Source organism: Podarcis filfolensis, assembly GCF_964270895.1.
Source record: "Podarcis filfolensis genome assembly, chromosome: 8".
NCBI classification, from domain to species: Eukaryota; Metazoa; Chordata; class Lepidosauria; order Squamata; family Lacertidae; genus Podarcis; species Podarcis filfolensis.
The window spans coordinates 72941027-72957915 of record NC_139611.1 but is presented as its reverse complement, the minus strand read 5'-3'; the positions used below and the strand labels follow the sequence as shown (position 1 = coordinate 72957915).

The 16889-nt window shown below is 47.9% G+C and overlaps 1 protein-coding gene across 1 annotated transcript in view; it reads right to left on the bottom strand.

The window, feature by feature from the left end:
• LOC310768822 (free fatty acid receptor 3-like) overlaps positions 1–16521 on the bottom strand; it is a 32055-nt gene extending 15534 nt beyond the window's left edge. Inside the window, exon 1 of the mRNA XM_083627647.1 lies at positions 16230–16521. Coding sequence (XP_083483773.1) covers positions 16230–16437 — 208 coding nt within the window. The 5' untranslated portion in view covers positions 16438–16521. The remainder of the gene's footprint in view (positions 1–16229) is intronic.
• Between the last annotated feature and the right edge of the window lie 368 nt (positions 16522–16889).

The following is a 16889-nucleotide window of genomic DNA, read 5'->3' as shown; positions in this document are numbered from 1 at the left end:
GGCGCAGTGAGCGACCTCCAGCGCCGCGGTGATGACAACAGGATGGTGCCCGTGCTTCCGTGGAGGTGGCATACATTGTTTTCGGTGGTGGGCATGCAGTGGTGGCAGTGGGGGGCATGTGGTGGTGGCTGCAGCATGTAGAATGAAGGTGGCACTTGGCCGCAGGGGGCGTGCGGAGGCTGAAGTTGTCTCACGACAGGGCCGGCCCTACAGGCCAAAGATTCCAGGAAACCCATAAGTGGCACATGAGCACAGCTGCCCTTCACACCTGTTGGCTCTCTTCACCTCAGGCTCGGTGGCACAATGCCCATGTGAGCATGGACAACGCAGGGTGGAATGCAAGATCCCTACACTTTTGTTCTCACAACAACAAGCCTGTGAGGTAGGTGAGGCTGAGAGCCAGTGACTGGTCCAGAGACACACAGCAAGGTTTGTGGCTGAGCAGGAAATGTTCTCATCGCTGCGCTAACCCACTTGACTCTAGAAAGGGAGATGAATTTCTGAGATTAACATTGTGAGTTCCAGCAGCACCTTCATTGGTCGCCTGGCAGAAGTGCTTAGTCAGCATGACTCTCTGGACAGACTGGCGAGCAGCAGATGGCCAGACTCACTGCATTGTTTGTCCCAGGCTAGCGAATGGGATCAGAACGGAAACTTCAAGACGAAAATGAGAGATAGAGAAAATATTTGGAGCTGTCTGTAAACAAGGTCAATAAACTCTTTGAGCAAGCACAAGGATGGATGGGGGTCGTTGTGGTGGCAGGGGAGGACACACACACACAACCATTTTCCATAACAAATGCTGGCCCCCAAACAGTGGCAGGGGGCCTGCTTGGACTCCAGAGGAAACTGTTTTCCATCTCAGAACTGCTGTTTGCTTTGGAAATGGGAGCTCTGAATCTTGCAGATTTTCGCACGGATTATTTCTCTCTGTTCTTTCGCTTGTTTACAGAGCGGACGCTTGCGAAAGCCGCTTCGAGAGACACAAAGGAGCTGCCACTTCTACGAAAGCGACCCGTCTGAGACTCGGTGACGCATGGCAGACCTCTTGATTTGCTTCTTCTAGGGGCAATGTATAGGGTAGCTCAAACAAACTTCCTACACATAGGAGTAGGCCTATCTTTTCCCTCTCACTCTCACTGTGGACAGATCCACAGCATGAATCTGTAGTTTCCTCCTCCCAGAGATGCAGTTCTCAGCACCCTTGACAAACGACATTTCCCAGGATTCTTTGGGGGAAGTTGTGTGCTTTAAATGTGTGCTGGGTGTGCTTTAAAGGCATGGTGTGGATCTGCCCTTTCTCACACTCAGTCACTTTCTTTCCCTCTCTGCAGCTGTCTCTTAATATCTGAGCATTGAGTTTTTAGATTCAGATCAGAACCACAGTGCTGGGGTATGGTGGTTGACCTCCACCTAGGGATGAGGGACAAATTTGATTCTGTTTGCATAAAAGGCAAATCTATGTAATTGGCATTTTCCAAGCAGCATGCAAACCAAAACACAGTCTTCCTTCAAAATTTACACTCCACCGAAGTTTGCAATGCAGTTCCCAAGCCAAGTAATGTGGATTTTATAAACACAGTTGTACATATATTCCACCATTCTGGTGAACCACATCAAAAGGGGTGCAAGGAAGCACAGGATTCCAGTTGCAAAGAATACTGGCTTGCTTTTTAAGGCAGGTTTCTAGTCCTTGTGGACAAAGATGTACTGAAAAGCAGGTGCAAAATGCCTGCTGAAATCTTAGAAGACAGAAGGGGTGAAATCAATAAGATTTATTTTCCATGACTGGGTTACTGTCTCTGTGCTCTACTTTGCGTGACTGTGCCCTAATTTGCTCAATTAATTTCTATACCACCCTTCATTAAAAATCACAGTTCAAAGCATAAAGCAATAAAATAACAATGTTATCAGACAGTAAGGCACATGGTCAAATACAATAAAACTTCAATACAACAGCCTCTGTATAAAGCAGCAGGGAGATAAACTGTTCCGCAAACATCCTTCCTACCACATGAAAATATTAATACAAAATGGTTCTGGAGATATCAGGAGGTTCCCCCCCCCCCAAGCCCAAGTGAACAGGTGAGTGAATTCCTTGTGATGACAAGCTTGAGAGGCAGAGAGAGCCTGGGCTGTGGTCCAGAGAAAGATGGACCTATAAGAAGACACCTTGAATCCCTGTTCAGCCATAAAGCTCAAGGGCTGACCCATCCTTCCCTAACCTGGTGCCCTCCAGAGGTTGCTGAACATCCAACTCCCATCAGGCCCAGCCATCATGGCCAATGTTCATTAATGATGGAAGCTATAGTCCAAACCTTGCAGATTTCTGATTCACCATTGGCCCAATTCAGATAGAAGAAGAGTTTGGATTTGATATCCTGCTTTATCACTACCCGAAGGAGTCTCAAAGCGGCTAACATTCTCCTTTCCCTTCCTCCCCCATAACAAACACTCTGTGAGGTGAGTGGGGCTGAGAGACTTCAGAGAAGTGTGACTAGCCCAAGGTCACCCAGGAGCTGCATGCGCATTGGCCCAATTCAGCAAGCTCTTCTCATGCTCTTAGGAAAGCTGTTAGAGGAGAAAGAAGTACCGTAATGTGAAAGAAAGAGGGAGGAGGAACGGAAGAACTTGGCAGTTGGGTGAGTGGGGGAGAAGTAACAATTTGAATGTGCAAGGAGAATGGGAGAAGAAATTACACAACAGGGGTAAAAATACTTTTAAGGGGAAAATGTAAAAGCAAAAAAGCCTTCTTCGCTTAGAGTCTCTGGATTTGCTTGACATGAAAAGACCAAGTCAAAATACCTCCACAGAAAAAGAACACACTTTTCTTGAGGAAAATGGAACTCAGGATCTCTGTGCAAGGAAATCACCGCAGCAAAGAATTTAGCAATGTTTTCAAAGGTGGATCAGGCTGTCAGCAGAAAAGGATGCCAAGCTTTTCCTCCACCTGCCACCATTTTGTGACTGTCTCTGCCCCTGCACTACCATTTTGTGACTGGTGGGCCTTGGTAACTTTCAGCTATCTCAAGAGGACCCTGAGGATAGAAAGACTGAGAACCCCTGCCTGTTAGCCTTCCAGGCATTTAAAGACTGCTATAATGCCTTCAATGACATCATCAATGACTTTTCTTGTTTTCATTGCATTTGTTAAAAAATTTTTGTTTTTCGGGCATCTGTTAATCCCGCTTTTGTGTTTTAGTTCTCTTCTTATTTAATATAGAGATTCGGCCAAAATGACACAAGCTCATTTCCTAATGCTAAAGTTTAGCAACTCTGTGTAAAGTTCATTCAAATAAAACCCAAGTTACAAGTTGGCACACAATTTATTGCCCATAAATTGAAACAATCCAGCTGTTGACATAAGCTATCAGACATTGTTAATGGTTGTCCTGCTAAGAGATGCACCAGCCAATGGCAATAATAACATGCTATCGGAATAAGCTAATGAAATGCCCCCTGGAGTAGATGTTGATTGGTGGTAAGAGCTGCTGGGGTGTGTGTGTCTGATTCTTACGCACACTGGACGGGGCTGTGGCATCATTGGGTGTGGAGCAAGGTTGGCACCGGGAAGGAAGGAAGGAAGAAATAATGGGGAAGCACCGAAGGGCCAAAGTGCATTGGGTGGAGATGGAGAGCCTCCCTCACACACGTTAGAAAGGAAGTGGGGGATACCCCTATATTTCACATTAAAGCTGAGCCAAAATTTCTCAGAAGACATTTCTGCCAGCAAGTTGTAGTGCAGTATACCTGCCAAGGGCTCCAGAAAAAAGGGGGCAGAGATCACATTGAAAAAAGGCACACATTGTCATGGGACTTGCCCAAGAGCACGTCCCAGAAGACACATGTCCCAGTATTTCTGAAGAAGTTGGATGGTATGGTGCAGGGGTGGGAAACCTCTACCCCACAGGGCCATTTCCCCCAAACTACACCCATCTGTTAGCTGATGTCTCTTGTGACATCATCTGATGGGCAGGAGGGCAGGGTAAAAGTCTACCTTGGTGGCCTGTGCCTGTTCCCATGAATCAGCGATGGATAGCTCAGCTGGTAAAGCATGGGGCTCTTTATCTCAGGGTCGTGGGTTCAAGCCCCACATGGGGCAGAAAAAAGAAAAGGAAGATTCCTGTATCGCATGTGGTTGGACGAGATGATCCTTATAGTCCCTTCCAACTCTACAATTCTATGAAATGTGCATGCCAAAAATATGTAGATCGGGAGAAAATCGCACTAAATTACTGATGAATTTCCATGTGGAATTTAAGGGAAACTGCAAATCTACCATATTTTTTGCTCTGTAAGACGCACCAGAGCATAAGATGCACCTAGTTTTTGGAGGAGGAAAACAAGAAAAAAAATATTCTGAATCTCAGAAGCCAGAACAACAAGAGGGATTGCTGCACAGCGAAAGCAGCGATCCCTCTTGCTGTTCCGGCTTCTAGGATAGCTGCACAGCCTGCATTCGCTCCATAAGATGCACACACATTTCCCCTTACTTTTTAGGAGGGAAAAAGTGAGTCTTATAGAGCAAAAAATACGGTATTTTGAGAACCAAATTTAAGGTTGGAAAAAATGAGAAACTAAGAGAATCCAAAATTGGGAGATTTGTTCATCTCCAGTATTGCCACCCGGTATGAGGAATTCCTTTGGCCCAAGATCTTCCAAGGGTTTGGGGAACAGCTGTCACTCAGTGGCAGAGCATCTGCTTTACATGCAGAAGATCCCAGGTTGAATCTCCAAGTCGGGTTGTCCTCTATCTGAAACCCTGGAGAGCAGCTGCTGGTCAGAGAAGATAGTACTAAGCTAGATGAGTCAGTGGTGTGACTCAGTAGAAGGCAGCCTCCTATGTTCTGTGACCTATGTTCTTCAGTGCCCTGGGAGCAGCCGTGGGGGCGGCAGGGGCCAGCTGGCGCATGGCATCACTTACAGGCTTTGTCCCCCAGCCTAATTGCCACTTTCCTGGATACATCACCAAACCACCCTGTGCAAAAGGTCATGAACAGCCAGCCCTGTTCCTTGAAATGATCCATCTGAGACAGCAAAGCTGTTGATGGAAGGAGATGAGCTCAAGAGGTGACGGAGATGAGATTATGCCAGATCAGATGGCAAATGGTTGCTGGCTGCGGCGGTTGTTCTGTGTTCTCATATCACTGGGGAGGAAGTGGCTGCAGATCTAACTCTATTGCTCCTGTCCCTGTTAAGGTGAATAATAATAATAATAAGACCTTTCCGGACACTCAGTTGCATGGTTGAGTTGAATCACTCCTACGACATATGCTGGCTTTGATGAAGGAACTGCGGGGAAAGTTGGAAATTCACTTCCAAGCCTAAGGACCTCACTCTGTCGACTGGATCCCAGAGAGGACACAACATCAACTCGCAAAGGTCAATACCTAGAAGAGAAACTTGCTTGGGAAGACCACTCTACACTGTCTTGAATAGAAGGAGGGATTTGCTAAATATGAGGGAGCCAGTGTGGTGTACTGGTTAAGAGCGGTAGTCTCGCAATCTGGTGAACCGGGTTCGATTCCCCGCTCCTCCACATGCAGCTGCTGGGTGACCTTGGGCTAGTTACACTTCTCTGAAGTCTCTCAGCCTCACTCACCTCACAGAGTGTTTGTTGTGGGGGAGGAAGGGAAAGGAAAATGTTAGCCACTTCGAGACTCCTTCGGGTAGTGATAAAGCGGAATATCAAATCCAAACTCTTCTTGTGCAGCTCACCAGGAATTAATCCTGGAATTTGATCTCACAGTCAGGGCTGGTTTTAATTATAAAAAGCAGGAATTGTGCAACAGAGGAGGGGAAACTTTTTCTGCCAGAGGGCCGCATTCCATTCTGGGTGACCTTGCAGGGGCCGCATACTGATGGTGGGCAGGAACAAACGCAAAGATGGGTGGAGGAAGGAATGTGAATCATAGCTTTGTGCAGTAAGCTCACTCTGTATGCACACCAACTCCTCCCTATCCTCCACTGAGATAAGCACGGAGTTATGTGTCCAGAGTTCAAAGACACATTATAACTAGGCAAAAGCACCCAAGACTGGAGATGGGATGTTTTCCTGGGGAGAGGGGGGTAGATTATGCAATGAGAGGGTACCCATTTGAATTCTCATCCTACTTTGCTTCCCTCCACCCCACCCCACTGCTCCTTGCTTTCAGCAAGTTTGTCATAATTGGGCTCCTTCCTGATTCCCGGAAATTAAGGCACAACTTCGTAAGAATATGTGAGCCAGGAAATCAGATGGCCCCCTCGCCATTAGCTGTAATGATTCTCACCGATGTCTGGGGACCAATAAAAGGCAGGCAATTAAAGGCCAATTTACTGCGGGGCCTGATGGTGGCCCGACACTATTAAGCGATGTCTGAATGGAAGCCAACTGGGCAGGACAATGCACAGGGCCGACCCAAGACATTTTGGCACCTGAGGCGAACCACAAAATGCCAGGGAAAAGGGGGTGAGTGAAGAACAAGGGGGGAATAAATATCTCCATCAGGGTCAAGTATGGAATAGATATCTACATCTGGAAAAAGGGGCAAGGAATCGAATCAACCTTACCTGAATCAAAGTGGGAATCAAAGGCTGTTATGGGAGAGAAAGGAGCCCACACTGAATCAAAACTGGGTAGGACAGAGCCCAAGAGACCATCCCTTGCCATTTTCTCCCCAGGGGTGGGAGGAGATCAGCAGTTCCTCCCATTCACCAAGAGGCTGCTGGAGAGGTGACATGGGGGCTGCTGCTGAGAGGGCAGCTGATTCGGCCTCCAAGGAGCATGCCACAGCCATTGCTGCCACCACACCACCAGCAGCAGACAATACATTCCTTGAAGGCTGGATCTGCTGCCCCTATGGATCCTGCTGGCTGAAGCAGTCACCTCACCTTGCCTCATGGGTGGGCTGGCACCATCATTTTGACAATCGACCCTTGAAAAGCTTCTCCTGGGCCTAAGGGAGAAAGGGAGGCACAGGGCTACTGATGGACAGAGCTTCGTAATAAAAGTGTGGAGACCCTGTGACCCACACACACAACCCCAAAAAAGTTTCATATCAAAAATGGAATGCTCAACACCTGCCAACTGCACAAGAATAGTTGGCAATGTTCAATCCAGTTTCTGTGGGCGCCTTTGGCAAGATGCCTCCAGAGAGTCTGCTGTCTTGGGTGAGCCTACACTTTTCTGCTTCTGCCACCGCTGCCCTATCTCATTTGCCCTATCCCTCCAGAGCAAGCGGAAGTGTCTCCTCCACATTCTCACTCTGGTTGTAGCCAATGCTAGTCCTACACAGAGGAGACCCATTGAAACTAATGAATGTGACTAACTTGGGCCTGTTCAGAAAAAAGGCTTTGTTTTTCAACAGAGAGCACATTAAAGGGGGGCAGGGAATGCTTGCTGGTTTATACGGCTGGAGTGCTTTGTCAATGAATGTGTGATTTGATTTTAAGCCTAGATCATATTGGCATTCGACATCTGCAATATGTTTCCTGAGAAGTTCTCTTGCCGATTAATATCCCACCGGGGTGAGGCAACCCATGGGAAACATATGACACTCAGGATACTGGGAGCAGGGGGAGACGTATTGGGGGAGCCAGTCTGATCTGTGATTAATTTCCTGTCCCAACCAAGACCTACACAGAATCTAGGGCAGAAGGAACATTTCAATTCCCTAGCCACTGATTGGGCCTTGATGGGGAGCCCTTTCCCCCACTAAGCGTCCAGAATCCTAATCTGTAAACAATAGTTCTTTAGCAAGATGCCTAAACTACAGAAGCCTCATATGACAGCATGAGATGCCAAGCCATTTTGTTCCACCCACCCCAGATCTTCTAACCTCCTTGCTTTTGACCTAGAAGCGCTGGCTACTTTTGCTCTGAGAACATGACGAAGGCGACAGGAAGATTTGCGCTTTGTTGACAGCACCTCTTCCAGGGTCATTCATGCAATAGAACCGGGCTGTCAGATCAAAAGTGTTGTGCCTTGTTTTTGATGATATCATAGGAAGCCCTGGCTGGCTGGCTCCGCAGAGGTGAATGTGCCTTGGAACATTATTGCCCCTCAGGGTTTGAATAGGCATTCTCTCATATCCTCCTTCTCTGAAATGTGATTGGCTGAGAAGTGCCAGTGGTTGCCAGGGCATGCTTGTTGTCTTAAGAGCTTCATAAGTGGGATCTGCAGCAAAATGTTGCAGTGTACTGCTCTTTAGGGTTCCTGACAGCCATAAAAAGCTTAAATCTGGTATAAGAAGAGCCATCTGGGTGAGGCAGATGGTCTATCCAGCCCAGCATCTTGTTCTTACAGTGGACAACCAGCTCACAAGCAGGACCTAAGCACAACAGCGCCCTCCCTCCTTGCGATTCCCAGCACCTGGTATTCAGACACATGCTTTCTGTGACAGTGGAGGATCTTCATTGGCTCCCAGTATGTTTCCGATCACAATTCAAAGTGTTGGTGCTGACCTTTAAAGCCGTAAATGGCCTCGGTCCTGTATACCTGAAGGAGTGTCTCCACCCCCATAGTTCAGCCCAGACACTGAGGTCCAGCACCGAGGGCCTTCTGGCGGTTCCCTCACTGCAAGAAGTGAGGTTACAGGGAACCAGGCAGAGGGCCTTCTCGGTAGTGGCGCCTGCCCTGTGGAACGCCCTCCCACCAGATGTCAAGGCAATAAACAACTATTTTACTTTTAAAAGACAACTGAAGGCGGCCCTGTTTAGGGAAGTTTTTAATGTCTGATGCTGTTATTTTTAATATTCAGTTGGAAGCAGCCCAGAGTGGCTGGGGAAACCCAGCCAGATGGGTGGGATATAAATAATATATCATCATCATCATCATCATCATCATCATCATCATGACCATTGTGTTCAGTAGCCAGTGATAGCTTTATCCTCCATGAATTTACTTATCCTCTTTTAAAGCCATCCAAGTTGGTGGCCATTCCATAGTTTAACCATGTGCTGTGGGAAGGAGTGTTTTCTTTTGCCTGTCCTGTCCAGCAATCAGCTTCATAGGATGCCCACCATTTCTGCTGTTAGGAGAAAGAGAGAGAAAACTTCTCTCTAGCCCCCTTTCCATGCATCATTTTATACACTTGTATCACGTTGCCACTTCCTTGCCTCTTCTCTAAACTAAAACATCCTAAAGAGCTGCAACCGTTCCTCGTTGGTGAGTTGCTGCACCTCCCAGCATCCCCTTCCCCTCACCTGTCAGTTTCCTCATAGCTCTCAACTGATGTTCAACACTCCATGGCTACGGAGCATGCTCAATCCATATTAGAGTGGGTCTTTTTTTGCAGGTAGGGGGCGTTCGCCAGTGCTTCAGACATTTGCCTTTCCCAACTCGGCATGGAGGTGCTGGGAACTGAACCTGGGACTTTGTGCCTGCAAAGTAGGCACTCTAACTGCTAAGAAACAGCCTCTGTTTCATTCATGGCTGCCTGAACCCAAATACCCCACATTCTAATCCAAGGCCACTTTCACACAATATATTTAAATTTTAGAGCATTGTGCTACAGTCATGGCTTCCCTCAAAGGATTCTGGGAGCTGAAGTTTGAGGTGAGTGCTGAGAGCTGTTGTTAGGCGAAACCCCAAGTCCGCTCCCAGAGCTACAATTCCCAGAGTTTCCTGGGAAGAGCGAACTGTTAGATAAACTACTCTGGGAATTGTAGTTTAGGGAAGGATATGGGCCTGCTAACATCTCTCAGCAATCTACTGCTCCCAGAATCCTTTGGGGGAAGCCATGACTGTTCAAAGGGGTATCATTGTGCTTTAAATATATTGTGTGAATGTGGCCCAACAGACTGTTCCCTGTCTGGGATAGCCTACCTGGAAAAACTGTTTTTTACCTGTGAAAATTCTACAGAGCACAGAAGGCATACAGCTCTGGATGGGATAAAGTTGTAGGGGGGGGGCAGATGGCAAGTTGCCCAGTTATGCTTCCTAAGGCATGATGGGATTTGCAAATTGCAGAGGCTCTTCTGCTATACGCCAGCAAAAACAATGAGCTTGTCAGCAATCTTAACAAGATGGTCTTTAACCTCTGTTACTGGGAGATGGCAGACAGCCCTCCGAGCTAGGAAGTCTATTGCACGGTGCAGTTGTTCAGCTTCAAACATTACACACCACCTTTCTCCTCTGTACTGATATGATCACACACACCTGGCAGCAGGCAGCTGAGCCCTTGCAATCCGGAGATCAGGGCTTGCTGCTTAGTCTAGAGCAGGCATGGCCAAACTTGGCCCTCCTGATGTTCTGGAACTACAATTCCCATCATCCCTGACCACTGGTCCTGTTAGCTAGGGGTGATGGGAGTTGTAGTCCCAAAACATCTGGAGGGCCAAGTTTGGCCATGCCTTCATCTAGAGGCTGGCTGCAAAGGCTGAGAGAGCATATCACCTGCAGAACCTCCCAGTCACCCCAAAGGATCACACGGCAGGTGAACAGGAAAAGGCCCATTTTTGCCTGAGAGCCACTGCCACTCAATGCAGACCAAGCTGACCCTTCCCCTGGATGCTCAACGCAAGGTTTTCAAAAAGCTAAGGCACTTGGGCAGGGGATAAGCAGGAAACAAGCAAGCCAGCTTTGAGGGCTTTCTCCCTTGAGTAGTAAATGAAGCTTCTCCAGCCCGCCATCTTATTTATGGGGAAAAAATGTAGACCCCATGGGCTAAACCCATCACTTGCCATGCTCAGAGCAGACCCACTGAAATTGCTCAGCGTGGCTAACTTAGGCCCATGAATGGGTGTATTCTGAGTAGAACTCAGGTGGATACAATGCACAGTGCACACTCATCTAGTCCATCCCTCCCTGCCAATGTAAGAGGAGATTCTCTGATCAGTGGCAGTGGGTGAGGTGGGGCACAGCTGCCCTTCATCACCAGTATCAGTGCAATTTACCTGGATAGATTGGGTAGAGCAGCGAGGAAGGTTTGACTGCACAGAAGCACCTGCAGACAATCCACCCATGTATCCATGCAACCTAACCTTGCTGCTGCCCTGGTCCCATCCAGGTAAGCTGCCGCGGCACCCATGCCCAGAGGGTGACTGGAAAACTCTTCTGTACCACCCCAGCTGCTTCTGTCTTTGATAGGCAGCTATCCAGCCTCTGCTTGAAAACTTCTAACAAAAAGAAGACCCACCACCTTGCAAGGCAACCTGGTCCACTCTCAAACAACTCGTACCATTCAAGATCACCCCAGGAGCATGCGCAGAGTCACTGCCCCGCATCACTCACGATGCAAGACCCTGCAGACTTAGGACAGAGGAGAACACCTTCTAGTTCAAAGGCTACGGCTTTCCCACAAGCCTGAGTCACACCACTTCTCTTTTCAAGAAAACAAGTGCCAAATCCTTATATATAACCCCAGCTAAGATAAAAAAGAATTAGCAGTCTGATCCTATGCACATCATGGTGTGGCATTGTGTCACTAGCTCTGACGTCTTTTGAAGGGAATTAGGCCAATGCACAGAGGATCTGTCTGTCAACCCTGGTTGCCGAAGAGGTCTGCATTACTCAGTGGCAGATGGAATGGAATCTAGGTGCCTGGCACCACCTTAAATTGAGCTCAGGCTTGGTTTGCCCTGCATGGAAACCTGGCTCCTGTGTACTTGCAGTGGTGAGATTACTTTGGTGTGTGACTTTTGCTGGGAAAAGCAGAGACGTCACCTTGCCAACAAAGGTCCGTATAGTTAAAGCTATGGTTTTCCCAGTAGTGATGTATGGAAGTGAGAGCTGGACCATAAAGAAGGCTGATTGTCGGAAGAATTGATGCTTTTGAATTATGGTGCTGGAGGAGACTCTTGAGAGTCCCATGGACTGCAAGAAGATCAAACCTATCCATTCTGAAGGAAATCAGCCCTGAGTGCTCACTGGAAGGACAGATCGTGAAGCTGGGCCACCTCATGAGAAGAGAAGACTCCCTGGAAAAGACCCTGATGTTGGGAAAGATGGAGGGCACAAGGAGAAGGGGACGACAGAGGACGAGATGGTTGGACAGTGTTCTTGGAACTACCAGCATGAGTTTGACCAAACTGCGGGAGGCAGTGGAAGACAGGAGTGCCTGGCGTGCTCTGGTCCATGGGGTCATGAAGAGTCGGACATGACTAAATGACTAAACAACAACAGACAACGGGAGTGTATTCCTGTTGATTCTGGTGGACCTCTCAGTGACGCTTCAGTACCATTATCAGCCACACTATCCTTCTGAGCACGTGGCTGGGATGTAACTGCTTCGAAGCTGCTTTGGTCCCTCCTGGAGGGTGTCTCTCTCTCTCTCTCTCTCTCTCTCTGTGTGTGTGTGTGTATGAGTAAGTCAACTGGCACAGGGTAGTCATTTATTTATTATTATTTTAATGCTATTGTTATCATTGTGAGAGCTGCATTGAGCTTGACACTGTTGTTGAGAAAGCTAAGTGCACATGTTAAACCAATCAGTCACTGGATATTATTATTAGTTACATCACATTTTTTTGACAGGAGAGCACAGCAGCAATTTATGGCATCACAATCTTTCATGATTTTGTGCCACAATCTCACTCAACAAGCTTTCCCCCCCCCTCTCCAGGGCTGTGAACTTGTGTGGCCCTCCAAAACATGTGTTTTGGGGCATCATGCTCTCATGCAAGCACATGGGCCTGAAAAAGTGCTTTTTAGGAGGCTGCAATCTCGCACAGGTTATGTGAGTCACCTGTGAGCATGGCCCAAAAGCTCAACAACTTTGTGGGGTGTCCTGGTTTTTACTTTTTTGCAATATGGCAACCCTAGGATTGAGGAATATGGCAGAGCTGGTGCAATTAGTACCAAAATCGGGCCTCCACAACCGGTGACCCACCAAGCTGAACACAGTCCACTTCCCCAATGTGTTGTGGTCTGCCTTGTACTCAACAACCCCATCTTTCAGCTCTCCCAGGAAAACAAGGAAAACATCAATTTGAATGACTTTCTAGCAGACTATGGTTTGTGGCTGATGAGCTGAGGCCAGCTTGGTGGTTCGTGTTGCACAGGGATAGGCAACCACCATCCTTGTAGATGGCCTTTAATTTCAAGAAGAAAGGAGTCATCAGATGTCAATACCTGTCTCTAATCTTCCTTTCACAGTGTTGGGATACTCCTTAGTGGTTTGTCAATTTCATCTGTTTTTACTTCATCTGTTTCAGGCTTCAGAGAGGCATAACACTGAAAAACAGATGCCTGGGAAGAACCCTGGCATGAATTAAACCCTAGCCTTCCCTAAATCAGCTCAAGTGTATTTGGACTTCTCTGGATTATAAATGGAGACATTAAGAGTGCCTGGAATTCAGCCACCTCTGGGGGGGAATACAACCTGGTTGCCATGTAAGGGGAATGGTGGAAACTGGGATTGCACTTGCCCACAAAATGGGGAAAGAAGACAGGAAGTTCATTTGCAGCTCCCTTGGGTGGCGAGATACATGAACCATGTGCTCTGCAGACACCTGAGGGCTGTTTCACCTGCTGCATTAAGAGCTTCAGCTCATCACATCTGATCATGCAACCCCATGGTTACTCATTCCTCTGAATACCATTTGCTGGGAATAAAAAGTGGGTAGAGTTGTTCTTGAACTCAGTTCCATCTTGCAGGCTTCCCATAGGCATCTGGTTGGTCAGTGTGAGATCAAGGTGCTGGAACAGATGTGTCTTTGGTCTAAACCAGAATGGCCTTCTTATATTCTTATGTTAACTACGGTAGTTGTCAGTTGTCAGTTCCATAGAGGCCGGGCTCCAACAGGTGTTATCTTGGGGCAGATGCCACAGGAGTCTGCATGTATTTTAGGGGTGGAGGCAGAAGTTAAATACTGAAAGAGGAGATCAGGGTCATCTCTCCTAGCAAAAATGAGAAGATAGTTCCTGTATATGGTGTCTCAGGTTCTACAAATGCTTGAAACTTACTCTTTTTCTTTCTTTTTTAAAGGAAGGTGGGAAATCTGGGGATAATTCATCCAGCGGGAACAAGCACACTTCCTTGCTGACACCATGCTAGCACCAGTGCCCTATGCCCTATGATCAACAAGGATGCAAGCCACCAAGTCACCATTTTGATTTCCTCCAATGAAGCATTGCTGCAGGGCATTGTGGGAAATTTAAATGGCCGCCTGCCGCTTGGCTCTGATGGCAGTTCTGATGTCACTGCCATTTCTACCGCAGCCAGGTGAGTCCACCAGGGTGCTCAATGACTCCTGCATGAGCCCATCCAGACACTTTGCCAAGGATCCCGTCAAACTTGGAGCCTCTGTTGGAGGTTGAGAGTTTCAGCGGGATGTCCTTCTGGAGGGGAAACCATGTTTGTGGGTTACAGGAAACATAGAGTCTTACTGCATCTTGAAGGTGAACAAGCTTATCGCGGCATATGTTTTTATGGCTTTAGTTAAAGCCATGGTTTTCCCAGTAGTGATGTATGGAAGTGAGAGCTGGACCATAAAGAAGGCTGATCACCAAAGAATTGATTCTTTTGAATTATGGTGCTGGAGGAGACTCCTGAGAGTCCCATGGACTGCAAGAAGATCAAACCTATCCATTCTGAAGGAAATCAGCCCTGAGTGCTCACTGGAAGGACAGATCATGAAGCTGAGGCTCCAATACTTTGGCCACCTCATGAGAAGAGAAGACTCCTTGGAAAAGACCCTGATGTTGGGAAAGATTGAGAGCACAAGGAGAAGGGGACGACAGAGGATGAGATGGTTGGACAGTGTTTTCGAAGCTACAAACATGAGTCTGACCAAACTGCGGGAGGCAGTGGAAGACAGGAGTGCCTGGCGTGCTCTGGTCCATGGGGTCACGAAGAGTCGGACACGACTAAACGACTAAACAACAAAACGTTTTTATGGGCCAGAGCATGCATAAAGCAATAACTTATAGGGTATAAATATCCTGGCTACACGCACAATAAGAAAAAATATTGCCCCTCAAACACCAACAGTGTAAGAGTTAGATGGTTGGAGGAGTGCCAAAGTACTTATGCAGAGCCTGAATGAAAACAGAATCCAATCAAATGAATCTAAGACTTTGTTGGTATAGGCACAAGTCATCTAGCTGCTAGTGACTAATGGGGTGCTCAGCAGTGAAAGCAAGCATGTCCAGAAAGGGAATTGCTCTCTGCTGTGAGCTTACCACTTACAGGAATGGTTGAGAACAAGATCCAAGGATATAAATTCCTATATGCTGGGATTCACTTAGACACATGGACTTGGTATGCCTCTTGGCACCACAGGCTGAAGCCAGCCTTCTCCAAGTTCTTGGGTGTTTGCAGCACGTCGGAAGGGGCTCTACACATGCTCCTATGTGCTTGCAGAGAGCTTATGCACTGTGGGAACTGGAAACCCCATTTTTGGAAGTCAGTTTCACAGAAGGTATGTCATCCTTGGAGATGGAACTCCAGTAGTTGCTTCCTTCCCACCCCAACCCCCTCCTGATATCACTTCTGGAAGTGTAGAATAGGCAACAGCTCTAGAGTTTCTGGCCAATATCCCAAACCACCACCCAACAAATCGTGCAAACTCAACAGAACTTTAGATGTGTGGCTTCTTGCACAGCAGGAAGCCCTGGGTTCAAATCCTCACTCAGCAGCAAAGCTTACTGCCTTGAGTAAGCTTCTTCTACCTTTTTCTCCCAGGAGCTCAAGGTGGCTACATGGTTCTTCCCCCTGCCATCTGCCCTTTAATCTGAACAACAACCCTCTGAGGTAGGTTAGGCTGAGAGGCAGTGACTGGTCCCAGGTGGGCTTTGTGGCTAAGTGGGGATTTGAACCTTGATCTCCCAGGTCCTAGTCCGATGCTCTAACTGCTACACCACACTGCCTCCAATAATTCTCATCTATCTGTATATGACTAAACCTCACAAGGTTGTTGTGCAGATAATCCCCACTCCTGATACGCCATCTCTGAGCTTCTTGGACTGAAAGAGACAGATACAAAATGATGAATAAATGCCATGTGTATCTCTTGCCTTTCACAGGCATAATCAGGACCCTTTTTCTTTTGCTCTCTTCCCAGCTGGCTCTGCAGCAGATTACAAAGATTTCTCTCTTTTTGTGGGGTGTGGGGTGGGAAATGCATATGTATTTGGAGGACAAGTTTTGGAGCACAAGTTTTGGAGGACCTGAATCAACAACTGGTTACTCATTTCTTGGTTTGTTAAGAGAATGGGGATCAGAAATGCAGGAGAATCTTAGATATTAGAAATCAATCACTCAGCACCTCCCGAACATATATTTGACATCCACCTTAGCACTTACCTCCCTGGGTTGGGGAAACCGGACACCTGGGTCCCTTAAGGAAAGGAGGAAGGAAAACCTCTATTGCATCACCACCGCCCAGTCTTGTCCTCGATATTTCTTTTGCAAGATTCTCTGCTCTGTAAATTTGGAGGTAGCAGACCCCTTGCTGGCTTCTCTTCGCTCGAGTCCTGGATCTCGCCCGCCGCTCCACCTGGACCCTTTGCATCCAACCGAAAAGTGTCCCAGCGGACCGCTTGGAAGACGTCTGACTCGCGAAGAGCCAGGGGGCGGAGCTGCCAAGAGGGTGGGCGGGACTTCGAGGAGAGCCGTGGCGCGGGAGATGCTGAATGGGGCTTGCCAGGAGAGCGCCCGTGAGTGAGCGCGCCTCCCGATCCTCTTCGTGCTTACTCGGAAGTAACTCCCGGCACGTTCAGCGTGCGAGGCCATCTTCCCAGGTAAGCAGATCCTGGAACCTTCCCGAGCCATATCTGGAAAATGGGGCTGGGGAGGCAATCCTACCCGCGCACATCCTTGCTCCGAGTAAGCCTCCTGGGACTCAGCAGGAGTTACTTCCGAGTAAACACGCAGAGGATCGGGCTGCAGGCTGCTGGGATGCAAACAGAAGGATGAGGGACAGGTCAACCGGCAATGGGAAGGAAGCGGTGTTCATCTTAACGC